At 40.4% G+C, this 12,603-nt stretch overlaps 2 protein-coding genes across 14 annotated transcripts in view; both read left to right on the forward strand.

The window, feature by feature from the left end:
- Positions 1-4,154: 4,154 nt before the first annotated feature.
- Positions 4,155-5,054, forward strand: lrrc30a (leucine rich repeat containing 30a). The gene has a single exon (XM_020591548.1). It carries the CDS (start codon positions 4,155-4,157, stop codon positions 5,052-5,054), a length of 900 nt encoding a protein of 299 aa, XP_020447204.1.
- A 5,841-nt stretch (positions 5,055-10,895) lies between these two features.
- Positions 10,896-12,603, forward strand: part of LOC109955347 (protein tyrosine phosphatase receptor type M) — a 156,961-nt gene continuing 155,253 nt past the window's right edge. For 10 of the 13 annotated variants that reach the window (XR_002274253.1, XM_020591425.1, XM_020591430.1 and 7 more), the window contains exon 1: positions 10,897-11,345. Coding sequence is in view for 12 of the 13 variants with exons in the window: in XM_020591425.1 (XP_020447081.1) it covers positions 11,273-11,345 (73 nt within the window). In the remaining variant the exon portion in view is untranslated. Of the gene's footprint in view, positions 11,346-12,603 lie in introns of all 13 variants that reach the window. The other 3 variants (XM_020591434.1, XM_020591437.1, XM_020591426.1) reach the window with 2 other exon arrangements.

Here is a 12,603-nt window from a genome sequence, read left to right on the forward strand (position 1 = left end):
AAATTTTCTCCCTGCCAATTTGCATTGCTAAGTAGATCCTTTGTGTCACCTGGAGGTTTGAGGAAAGCAGTGTTGCAGCCATTTTCCAGATGGTAATTCAAATGTGTGACATATCCTCAATTCCTAACAAAAAAATGCATGACCACTTCTGCAGACTCCATTAGCTGGGGGGATGTGTATGAGTGCATGCACAAATGGAAAGTGGAAAGTGTCCAGTGGTGTGAATATTCACATCTGCACCTGCTGAATAATACACAATTATCAGGTTAGGTGCTCACCATGCACTCCTGCTCGCATGCTCTCCCCTATTTCCTGGTGCTAATTTTGTCTGGAATACTCAATGGACTTACAAATGCATATTTCTTGTCTCTCAGACCTGATCTCCCCTTGTGTTCTCTCTAAAGAGGGAACATATTCTTCAGTAAGAGCACTGGCTTCAGGGAGTAATGTGTCTGCAATATACACTTTAAAGGGCCTCAGGTCTTGGCAGGTGCTCCTTACATTTCAACAGGACACCTACGGCAGATTCTGTGGCAGCAAGGCCATATATCACCTGTCATTGCCAGAAGCATCTACACTAATGAACAAGTAATAATGGCATATATCTTGAACTTGAGCCTTTAAAGGTAGCTTATCAAGAGTCATTATCATGCCACATAAGCAGATGAGCTTTCTTAAATGAGATCATTTTTGTCACCCTGAAGACTGGAGGGTATAACTGTTCTGGCGCTAATGAGACTCTGTATTAAGGTGTTGTGCGAATGCAAGAGGAATGGTAAATCCCATCTTCTTGTAATTTAATTTTCAAGCTGTTTTCACACATTTGTTCCTAAGGTAGAAATAGGACTGATTTGGACATAAGCATGCATGGGATAAAAAAGGAGTACTTAACGAAGATCCATGCCTCTCAAGATTATGACAGTGTTTGACAATGGGGTGTTATGGAGGGATATGTCATGATGACATCTCTCTGTCACAGAAATGAGCATTACTCCTGGTATCCATTCATCCACCTACCTATCTAGCTTCTACCCCCCCCCCATCTGTCCATCCATCTCAGCTTCAGGTATAGCAATGTTACAGTTAATCCATAATGAGGGATATACATATGAAGCCCAGGCTTTTCTGCATATTTGACAGCATGTGTTTCCATCCTCATGCTGCTACACTGGAGATGTGGAGAATGCTCTGACACATTCAACTGAGGTGTCATTTTTCATGTAAATAGAGGATGGCAGGAAATAGCAATTGTGCTGTTTGTGAAATTAGCCTTGACACACATATACACAAGATCAGCAGCTCAGATCTCCTCCCTAAAAACTCAGGGCTGTTTAAGGACTTTGTGATTAAGTGTTTACTGAAAGTACTCACACAAGAAATGTACGAGTCAGCTCAAAACCAGCTTCCATACAAAGTTACTGTAATATGAAAGTATTAACATTGACTAAAAATGTCCAGTTGAGACATGCTGCACAAGCAACCTGAATGGGCAGTGCACCCTAGCAACCCTATCTCCAGAGCCCAATTCAGCAAACACAAGCTTCAACCTGTCATTCATAAGTGCTGATGTAGCCATGCACTGAGCAGAGCCACTGAGTCCCTAGAGTTGGATATCACCGCTAACTGTCATCCAAGTACTTTGATTACTGGGCTGGAAGAAGAATGATGACTTAGGCCATTCTGTGTCCTGGTCAGACTCTGTAAGCCTGTTCAGGAAAGTGTATCAAGTCCAAGATCCAATTTAGACCTTCATTTTTTTTATGTTTGCTGCTCTTGAATGTAGACTTCTGCTAAAAAAAATCATGTTCATGTCTTAAGTGACTCTCTTAGAAAATGATTGAATTCTTAAAATAAATACAAGTGGAAAAAAATATTTTGAGAGATAAAACACTTTTTGTCCTTGATTGACCAATGATTATATTACTTATAGTGTTGTTTTACTAATATTAGAGAACAAGGTAGCACTTCATTTTCAAACCTTTCCCCATATTGAATTATATTTAATGTCTCATTAATAAATACATAAAATGTCCCCATATCCTTCAATAATTACAACTTACTACTATAAGATGCTATGAACAATTTATTATACATTTACATACTGCTTATTGGGGGTAGTTCAACTAACGTGCTACTGAGATCAATATTAGGAATTTGACATATGGGTGGCACAGCAGTGACAGTGTGCATGCTGTACATTTGACATTCATTGCATGTTAGTCCTCAATAGAGGGATATTTCTTCTTATGGTTTTACTGGGGCTTCATGTGTCTTTCTTTATGTTAAAGAACATTTTGTAAAGTCACAACATTATCATATAGTCACATCATTGGAGTAATGTCTGTGGCCACCTCTTTCATGTCTCAACCAACTCCTGGGAGGGAAATATCTGGCTCTTTAGCTGCTAAATGCGCCACTATGTTCACCAGTTAGTCTCTAACCCTGCCTGCTGTTTTGTGATTAGTAGGCTGTAGAGCTCGTTCATTGAAAACAGCTGTTTGCTACATGTGATGCTATGAGAGTGGCGAGACTCGACCAAAACAGTAACTTTGGAGACCAAACACCTGAACAACGAACTGAAACTCACTATAAAGCTCTGTTTTTCTGTTGGTTCATTACTACAAGCAACACATTTCGCATTGTCACATTATCATTTGATACAGTGTCATTATAAAAAAATATCAATTCGCTGCATTAAGTTAAACAATGCTGCAACATGAAAATATTCTATTACTAGAAAAAGTTCTGCATTGAAAAATCACTGAAACTGAAGTAAAATGAATAAAAAATATGCTTAAAGTACCAAAAAACTAAAGTTCACATAATACAGAACACCAGCCTCTGTTGTTATATACTATATTACTATGAGTGATGCCTTCCTGTGTTTACAACATTTAAACAGTTATATTTTACATGATCATCATATGTTTTGTCTGTAAAATCTTTATCTGTTAAGTGATTACAACTGTCAAATAAATAAAATGTCTTGTTCTGAAGTGTAATGGAGTAAAAGTATGAAGTAACAAAGTAAAAGTCCCTTTAGTTCAGTACTTGAGTAAATGTACCTGGATACATTCCACTACTGAAAAATAAAATAGCTCTATGATAGACCAATGAACTTTACAGAATGTACCCTGCACTACACTACAACTCTGAACTGAACTATTCACACAAATAACAGGAAGTACTGAAAAATGTATTTTCATTTTGAAAGAAAGAGGAGCAAATATTCTTTAACAGGAAGGCTAGAAATATACTTAAAGAGAGCAGTAGAAAGCATAGTATAATCTTTTACATAAAGAGAGCCTCATCATGGTGAGACCACATGAAGGAGATTTTGAATAGCGGAAGAGTTTTCTATGAATGTACTGGAATGTTCCATGTCCTTTTGCACTTGAGATAAAACCAGAGCATGTCTGTGCATAAGGTTCAATTAATTCTTCTAAGAACTGTTTCTTTTTTGAGAGATGAGCCAGTGTTTTCCTTACTGTCAGCTTGGTGCCATGTTTAAGTTGAGACAGGCACAAAAATGTAGCGGCTGACACTAGAAAAACAGTGAATGTCAGGCCGAGATGCTATGTTAAATATCTGAATCATTTTAAATGCAAAACATAACACAAAAGACAGCAGGTGTAGCTAATGGAATAAACGTGGTTTTATACTAAGCGTGATAGTGTCTGTGTGTGTGTTAGGCTATGAGATCATGGCAGATACCTCAACTGATTGAGCTCAAACAACATCCTATCCCCAGCCCTGTCTTTCTCCAGTGGGTGGGGAGCAGGGTGCTATCTGTGGACTTGAAAAATGACAGGACCAGCTGGGGAATGAAATTCAGTAAGACCCGCAGTTGTTCTGAGAGACGTGGACCACGAGCGCCCATAGTAGTGCCCAGTTACAGCTTACTGCAACTCAGCTCTGAAAAACCAAGCCAGGATTCGGTGCGACCGCTGCCAAACATCAGTTCTGGTTCTACGACAACTAACCACTGCAGTGACTCTGGGAGTGATCATGTTCTGTGCACTTTGTTCAAAAACCCAGGAGATCAATCAGCAGCCATTATCCTTAGAAATGCCCTCGGTGCTCCAGATGCTGGTGATTCTGCTGCCTGATGACATCTTGTTATAGCTGACAGGATCAACATTACGGTGAGGACAATGGGCGGGAAGCAGTCTCGCAGTTTGTCCAACAAGGAGCTGAATCAGGTGAGTGTGAATGAAAGGAGGAAGAGTGCTCTGAGAGACGACCAGCCCAGCCTGTCCTCAGCTGCTGAGAGGATCCGCAGACACACCACAGTGCACTTTGGTTACTGTACCCTGAGTCTAGCCATGCGTGGGCTCGATGAGACTCCCGCTGAGCTGTGGGAACTCAGAGAACTTCAGAAGCTAAACTTGTCCATGAACTGCCTGTGCTCTCTGCCCCCTGCCTTGGGTGCTCTGGACAATCTGGTGATCCTCAACCTGTGGGACAACAATCTATCCAGCCTCCCACCTGAGATCGGCCTCCTAAAGAAGCTGCGTGTGCTCTTTGCTTGTCGTAACTGCCTGACTGAGGTGCCTGCGGAGCTGGGCTCTTGCACCCGTCTAGAGGTGCTCAGCCTGGCCAATAACCAAATCACAGGGCTCCCAGGCAGCTTGGCAGCCATGCACAATCTAACCAAACTCAACCTGAGCCACAACCTCATTGTTCACATCCCCACTTGTGTCTACAGCATGAAGAGTCTGGTCTTCCTCCACCTGGCCTGCAACCGCCTGGAGACAATTGCAGACCAGATCCAGGATTTGGTTAACCTGAAGATCCTCATCGTGGAGGGAAACAGCATCCACACCCTGCCAAAGACTTTATGTTTTCTTGAGTCTTTAGAACTCCTGAATGTTGACTTCAATGAGCTGCAGAGTGTGCCAGTGGAAATGTACCTTCTAAGCAGGCTCAGGAGGTTGGCATGTCACCCGCTGGATAAAGGACTTCATATTATCCACAACCCCCTCCTCAAGCCTATTCAGGAGGTGCTGCAAGGAGGACTCGGTGCCCTCTACAGCTACCTCAAACCCACATGAGGTACTACCACTGTTTGTGTTTCATATATGTGTGTGTCTAAAAGAGTGTGATGTCATAGTGTGATGTCACGAAACTGACCCCTGGCACATGGTGGTCATGCTCTGAGTCCCCTGTTACTCCAGATAAAAAGACCATTGCTTGATATTAATATTACAGGGTATATCTGACTGACAAAAATAGTTTTCCTGATTTTTTTATGTAATATAAAAGTTTGGCTATAAATAAAGAACCAGTAACAGCTGTGTCATGTCTGTTAATCCACAGTAAAGGGCTCAGCACAAGTCACTCAGCTTATGCAAAAATTCACAGGTCTACATTTAGGAGCTGGTTTTGTTTGGCCCATGACAGCAAGGGAGCACAGGGGTACGTTCAGCTGCAGATCACCGCTCTCTCTGTTGCATTCAGGTCATGGGGATCAGGTGTGTAAAGTCAGTGGAAAGAATGGTGGAGGGGCGGCTTAAGAGCTGCAATAAATAAATAAATAAATACAATAAAACACCACAGGGACTTAGAGCCTGATTAGATGTTGTTCCACTCCATCAGATCAGAGCGGGGCTGCTGAGAGGCAGTTCCTCTGAGAGGTCGCTGGGTGTTGTCATACCAACAATTTGAAACTAGTAATAGAGAAAACGCTAACAGTGGCTAACAGTGTACACTCAGAGTAGCAGACATACATAATTAAGACGTAGAAAGCTTCTTCTTTTAGTTTGGATAAATTTTTTATATGAAGTTTTGCCAATTTGAGTCATCACTTTATGTAGCGCCACAGATATCATATATAACAAGGAGCAAAAGAAGTTAAACAATTAATTAAAACTATCATGCAGACCCTTTAACTGATGCAATCATTTCCAATAACCTCTGCTATCCTAAGCTGTTTAACAGTAGTTGCAGCTGCTGAAAAATGCACAAAGCTGTAAACGTGTGGTAAAATGGAAAAGCACATTCATGCTCAACAAGTTTTCATGTATAAATAAAACTCTCCCCACAGCCCATTACTGTACATGTATGGGGCTTCTTTTAAAAAATCTGGTACAAGAGTTTTTCTTCTCAACAGATGTAAAGCCAAAGTATCATAGAAGAATATTAATCCTTTCTTCTTCCAACAGCACCCCTCTATAGTCATTTCTTGTGCAGAGGAGGGTTTATTCTGAATGATCAGTGCACTGTTTAGTCTGCTGTTTTCCAAAATAAGAGTTACTTGACAATTGTATTGCAGACATGCACACACTTCTGTTATCACCAGGTTGCCCCTGTAAATAAAACAGTTGGTGTCAACTTGAGTGCGTGAATATTAATGGGCTATACGGTGCATGTATCTGGCCACCTTTTAAAAGGTCATACACGGTCCCAGTAAAAACTAAATGTGCTATGGAACAGACAAAAAAGTGACCTCTGTTGGTATGGACCTATTACTACATTAGTCAAAATGAATGCTGAGCTATCCACCGACTCTGTCTATTCTTACACACACATACACACACACACACACACAGCCCATGCATTCATGATGGATGAATCGCTCCTGAACAAGTCTTTGTCCTACATTGTGATCATGGGACATGCTGTCAAATAAAGCACCTATGAAGATATTGCTTCAGTGTGAGTCAGATGACCTGAATACAGGTATTAGTGTTCTGGTGTTCTGTGGTGTTACTGTTCTACTGATAATACAATATACATTGTTTACTTGTCTCATTTTGATTTTACAGTAAGATATGTTTATATAACAAGAGTTATTAAAACATTAAAATGTATTGAGGAAAAATAAAAAATAAGTCTTATTATTAACCAGTTTTTTGTGATTAGTCATGTACCACACAATTTAACCACTATGACAGTTAATTAAAGGTCGTTTACTGCCTGGAAATCAACCTGATTGCAGTGAACGGCGCTCACTCACTGGTGGTCAGCTGTGCACAGCATGACTGCATTTAGCAGGCTTTGTGGGATTTGTTGATCTTATTTAATTGCTGTGTGCTCCAATAACTTTGTTTTAGAATGAGACACTGTGCAAGTTGTAACAAGTGGGTGGGTGCAGATTGGCACCCGTGTTCTCCATTCAAAGGTACAGGGCATTCATAAGCCAAAGCTCAAAACATAGGTTAATCACAGTGGAATTAAATGACACAAGCACAGATGTCTGGCATTATTCTTATGTTTAACTGATTTGTCCCCTCAGAGACAAATATGGAGGAGAACAGGCCAACAGGTTCTTCCTCTGTCGGTGGTGGCTCTCCATGATAAAATGTCAATGTCACCTATTCAGTAGCTCAAAATATTGTTCAGAAAACAGCAGACTGAAATGGTAGGCCACTGTCAAAACCTTTGAGGCCTAAATATGAAATCTTTTGATCCTGCTGTGGCATAAATTTTGGAGGCACTTCTTTCCCATCCAGTCTGTGTCTTGCTTTGAGAGTGTGATGAAAGTAAGGTTTTGAAAGGTTACTGAGTCAAAAGCAAAAGTGGCAGCCCAACATATTTCTAGTGATGTAACTGGGGCATGGGCTTGTTTTTGCTATCACTACTGGTGATTTAATGCTTTCCTGGGCTGAAGCCCAGGGCATGGAATTACAAAGGGCCTCTCATTGACTATAATACTGTAATAATAATGATAACCATTTGGAGGGTGTAATGTTGGAGAGAATGCCGATAGAATGCTGGGGACAGTCAGGGTGTCTCAGTGGTTGTAAGCACAAGATCATATCCACCCAGCACTGATCTGGGCAAATGGGATATTTCATTACTGGAACTACCTATTGGAACAAAGTGGATTTGGAGACTTCGTGACCTGCTTGTCTTGTTAAGTCTGTTTAATTTTAATGTTTGTTATCCTGGCATTAATATGTTCGAGACCATATATGCACTTTACAGTGCATCTGGTGTGGTCTGTTGTACTGTTTGATGTTGCACTGTTGGAAAGAGAAGTTTGTTTTATTTGAAAGATGTGATGAAGTATAAATGAAGTGAATTAATGTACAGTACATTTGTTTTGGTGAGGCTTGACTTACCAGTGGTAAATCAGTTGCCAACAGACAACGGCCAGGGGTTTATCATCACAGTGATCCCCAGCCAGGCATAGTTCGACAGCTTCCAGTGGTTACTTGGAAAAAATAAAGGAGTTCAGCTAATTTGACATAATATAAATTACCTTTTGATTTTACAAAAAAAAAATGTGTGTTTGGCATTAACCAAACTTGACTTGGACTTTGACTCAGACCTGAACATTGACTGCATTCGGACGCAAAAGTTGGAGTCTTAGACTTGGACTTCGTAAATTATGGACACCGGACACTTTTCACTAGTGTATGTGTGTGTGTGCACTTACGAGTATATTTATTTGACTGTTGTGTCACACAAGGGACTAAATAAACTCCTTCTAAAATGGCGAGAGGTGTGTCAATTGTGTTTAATGTAGACCTTGATAACTTGGTCTCTGGTAGCAGGGACTCAAACACGGTCTCGAGGCTTAGCGACTCAACTACAACACTGAGTATGTGAAGTAGTTAGCAAGCAAGCAGAAAAGTCTAAATAGCTAGCTCAAATATGGATAACTGGTGGAAGCAGATTGTTAAAAGTAACAAATAAGACATCAAGATCGTTAAAGCAGTGAGTTAGATATTGTTTCTGAAAATAGATAAGAAGAAAAGTTGTAATAGATAGTTAGAGGCAATAAAAAAAATGGTCACAATACAGAAGTTAACTAAAAGATAGCTAGCAGGTAACTGTCGCTGAAATATATAAAAATAAAAATGAGGGATAAATGTCTGAAATTGTTACTCTAGCTAAATGTAATGGATAAATGGCTGAAATAGCTAAAAGCAAGTGATAAATGATCAAAATAGTTAGCTACAACTAATGAATAAAAGCTTGAAAGAGAGGGTTAAAAGTAACAGCTAAATGGTTGAAATAGCTAAAAGTAACGGTTGGATGGTTGACTAAAAGCAATGGATACATTTTAATGGATCAGCAGTCGAAGGACATTAATGTGTGATATTTGTTGAACATGACTCAGGGGCCGTGCTTACAGAGAGCCACCCTTCTATCACACACTCACAAACACACGCTCACTCACTGCGTCTGTGAGTGCAAACAATGAAGTCATCCATTCATTCCTCCATCCAATCAGAGGAGTTACATTTTCACCAAGTCCCACGACAGCTCTGCTCAGGCTGGTATTCATGCGTTCCTGGCAACATAACCATTGAAGCCATGACAATGCCTAAAGACCACAAAGAGACATGTGGCTCTGTCTATGAAATGCTCCAGGCATTGTTTGTGTACTTGTATAGAAAAACAACAACTGGAGCCATATATCCTTGACAACAGGAGGTCGTTTTGAAACTAAATGCAAACCCACGTCAGTCTCCCCACATTTTAATTAGCCATGAAAACTGCTGGTACAAGTGAAATTGCCATGTGTGTTTATGCATGCAAAAACAATAAGGGAATGACATTGGCTGACTTTGTCATTAGCTGCTAGTCCAGCTCTGTGTTTGGATATCCTGCATCTGCTTGCACTTGCTGTCTCAGATAAGACTAATTTTGAACAAATATTTGCATATATTAAAGTCAGGCATCATTATTGATTCATCCAAAGAGGAAGAAACATAATGGCGCTGTCCTGTTTGGGTCAGTCTGGGTTTCTCTTTAACAGGATTAGTGTGTGAATTTGATCAGAAAGGACACACAAGGTGAAGTATGATTAAGAACCCAGCAGGCAATGATTTTAAGTTTATGAGTTACATTAGGTGAATAAATTAAGATGTCAAGTTGAACATGAATAAAGCTGATATGGCGTATTTAGTGCAGGATATGAGCTGTCATATGGCAAAAATGAATTTGCCAATGATGATCAATTGTCTATGTGGGCTAGGAAACAACAATTGAAGAGAAATCTCGCCGTCGTCTGCTGGGTGCCATTTCATAACTACTGTGGAACTTCATGTCATATCACATAATCTTCAACAGCAGGTGGTGGTTAATAGTTTTATCGTTAATTTGTGTTTTTCCCCCAATTGTGTATAGTTTTCTGAAAATATCACAGTCATTTTGGCAATCAGATAATCACCAGGGGGTCAGTTTGTTTTTATTAATCTGTCATCAAACTACCCTCCAAATAAAGGCAGAACAGGGGCTCCTGTGCAGTCTCCTGGATATTATGGCAGCTGCAGGTCTTAACACAAATGCTTTGTTGGGAGTTTGTTTAGTTTGACCCTGTTTAACAGCTCAAAATCATACTTAAAATTATACTAAATTGTTTAATGATACCTGCATTTGAACACGATCCTAAACCAAAGAGACACTAAACAGACACACTTCAAGAATCTGCTGCAGAAGAAACAGTAACACAGACCTGTAACTTCTGTTTGTGTTGTGTAAAACATGGTTTAACACAGCAAATGTTCTACAGCTGTGACTGGTATTACTTGACAGAACCTTTTATCCAGCAATTATGATTGTTTGATTTGCTCTTTTGGACTTTTACAAGAGCTTGTTTAATTTTGGGGCTCAGATTGACCTCCAGGCATTAATAATGTTACTAACATGCTGTGCATTTCTTTGTTTGCAAATGACTTTTTTGTAAAACAAAAGGAAATATTCGCTAGTATACACACACATATATATATATAGCATTTTGCCTTATTTTGAGCACTAGCAGTGCTACATTTATGTGGTAATTTCAGTATTGTCACCTTCAGCTGATGTTTAAATAATAAGGATTGGTTGTTTTACCATCCCACAGGTTCTTACACGACCGTGGTTAACTATACTACTGTACCTCCTCGACTAACTTTACTCTCTAGAGTTGGCCCAATTACACGCCAGTGGAGTCACAGTGGGAGGCAGGGAGGACGTGCACACCTCCCCTGTCCTTTCACTCACAGCCGGGACTCACACGTGCCCTCTACCGTTCAGACAGCGCGCACACAGCCGCTGCTCTCCTGGAGCTGCCGGACCACTCAATCCACGCGTAACTCAGGAGTCAGGACTCACACATGCCTCCTCCAAGTGTGGAGCAAGGCGGAAAGGAGAAGCTGTGTCGGCGACAGTGTCCTCTCATTCCCCAACAGCAAGCCCAGGGACGGAGGGCAGGACGAAGACTTTAGAAATAATACTCCTAAAAGTCTAGATAGGATTCAAGTTGCAATAAAGAAAAGAAGAGTTGCCAGTTAACCCCGCGGCTGGGGGTTAACGCTACAACGGCGCTGTCGACATGGATAAAGTTATCAATTGCTTGTTTGCTGCAATAACCCTGCTGTTGTCCGTCCGAGGGGAAGTTTTTAAAGGTAAGGAGGATTACCTGAAGATGTTTGTACGTACAGAACATGGGCATATATGCGGTGTTGTTTAATGACAGCCGACGGGAGAAAGCACTTAAACTGTTTGCCCACTATTTTGTCAGATAGTTTATAAGCACGATTTTGTGACGATGTGGAAGCAAAACAGCCTACGAAGGCAGCATTTTGTTGACAGACAAGTTTAAAACATGAATTTTGCTCAGTGTATCACTACAGCCCTGTTATTCTTTAGTCACCTTTGCTGTGCGCAAAGAACAAGTGCGCTACGGGCACCGGAGCAACTCCGCTGATTTCGATGTCAATATTTACATGACGTCCAAGTTAAAGGAGTTCAGTATTTGTGTCTAACTTTATCTCGATAAGGTGCTGTCTAATGTGATTAACCTCGAGAGATTCGCGCACCAGCGTGTCACCGTGCGTTGTTTGGCTGCATACGCCGAAGCGATGAGCCAAACAAAAACCCACTGACATTATTTCACCGTGAACTCTGTACGAACTTCATTTCTAAAGCCCAAGTGACCGTGTAGGTAGAAGCTACAGTCCCCTCGAGGTGTAATTCCACAGCAGTGTTTAGTGGCCAGAGCTCTTTTCATCCCGTTTTCTTTGTGTTTTTACGCCGAATTCCAAAGACAATTCAACTTTTGTGCGTAATATTAAATTCTTGCACGTCTGCTGTAGTTTATAGTTTTGACTTGTATTTTAGATTTTCTTTCTCCCTTATCATTTGCCGTGTTTTACACTAAAAGAATAGTTTGTTAGTATACATGTACTCTGTATTTTTGTACTGTCACTAAGATATAGTGCTGTCATGTGTGTCGGTGTCCACGTCCGAAAGATATTTGTAAATGAACTTGTAAGAAGTAAATCAATCTGTCATTGTTTAGAATGGAATTGTTTTCCTTCCGTGCACTCTGATTTTAGCTGACAATGTGTTAGGAAGTTGCTGAAAAGTGTTTGTCATTTTTCACCTGAAATGTGATGGATTTGTTGCTTCACTGTTCGACAGATTGTTGACTGAAACTTTCCCACATAGATTAAAAAAAGACAGCAAACCTTCTTAAATAATGATATTCACACAAAGACAACTTTATTTGCGCTTAGTCTGTTCACAGCCTTGTGAAAAGGAAAGGTTCAGGGTTAGTATCAGATAGTGATTTGACTTAGTAGAATTACTGTAATTGTAGTTCAGACTTTCACCTTCACTTTAATGGCAGTGTATTGCCCAAGGGAATTTTACATTTTAATT

Source organism: Monopterus albus, unplaced genomic scaffold (assembly GCF_001952655.1).
Source record: "Monopterus albus unplaced genomic scaffold, M_albus_1.0 scaffold14.1, whole genome shotgun sequence".
NCBI classification, from domain to species: domain Eukaryota; kingdom Metazoa; phylum Chordata; class Actinopteri; order Synbranchiformes; family Synbranchidae; genus Monopterus; species Monopterus albus.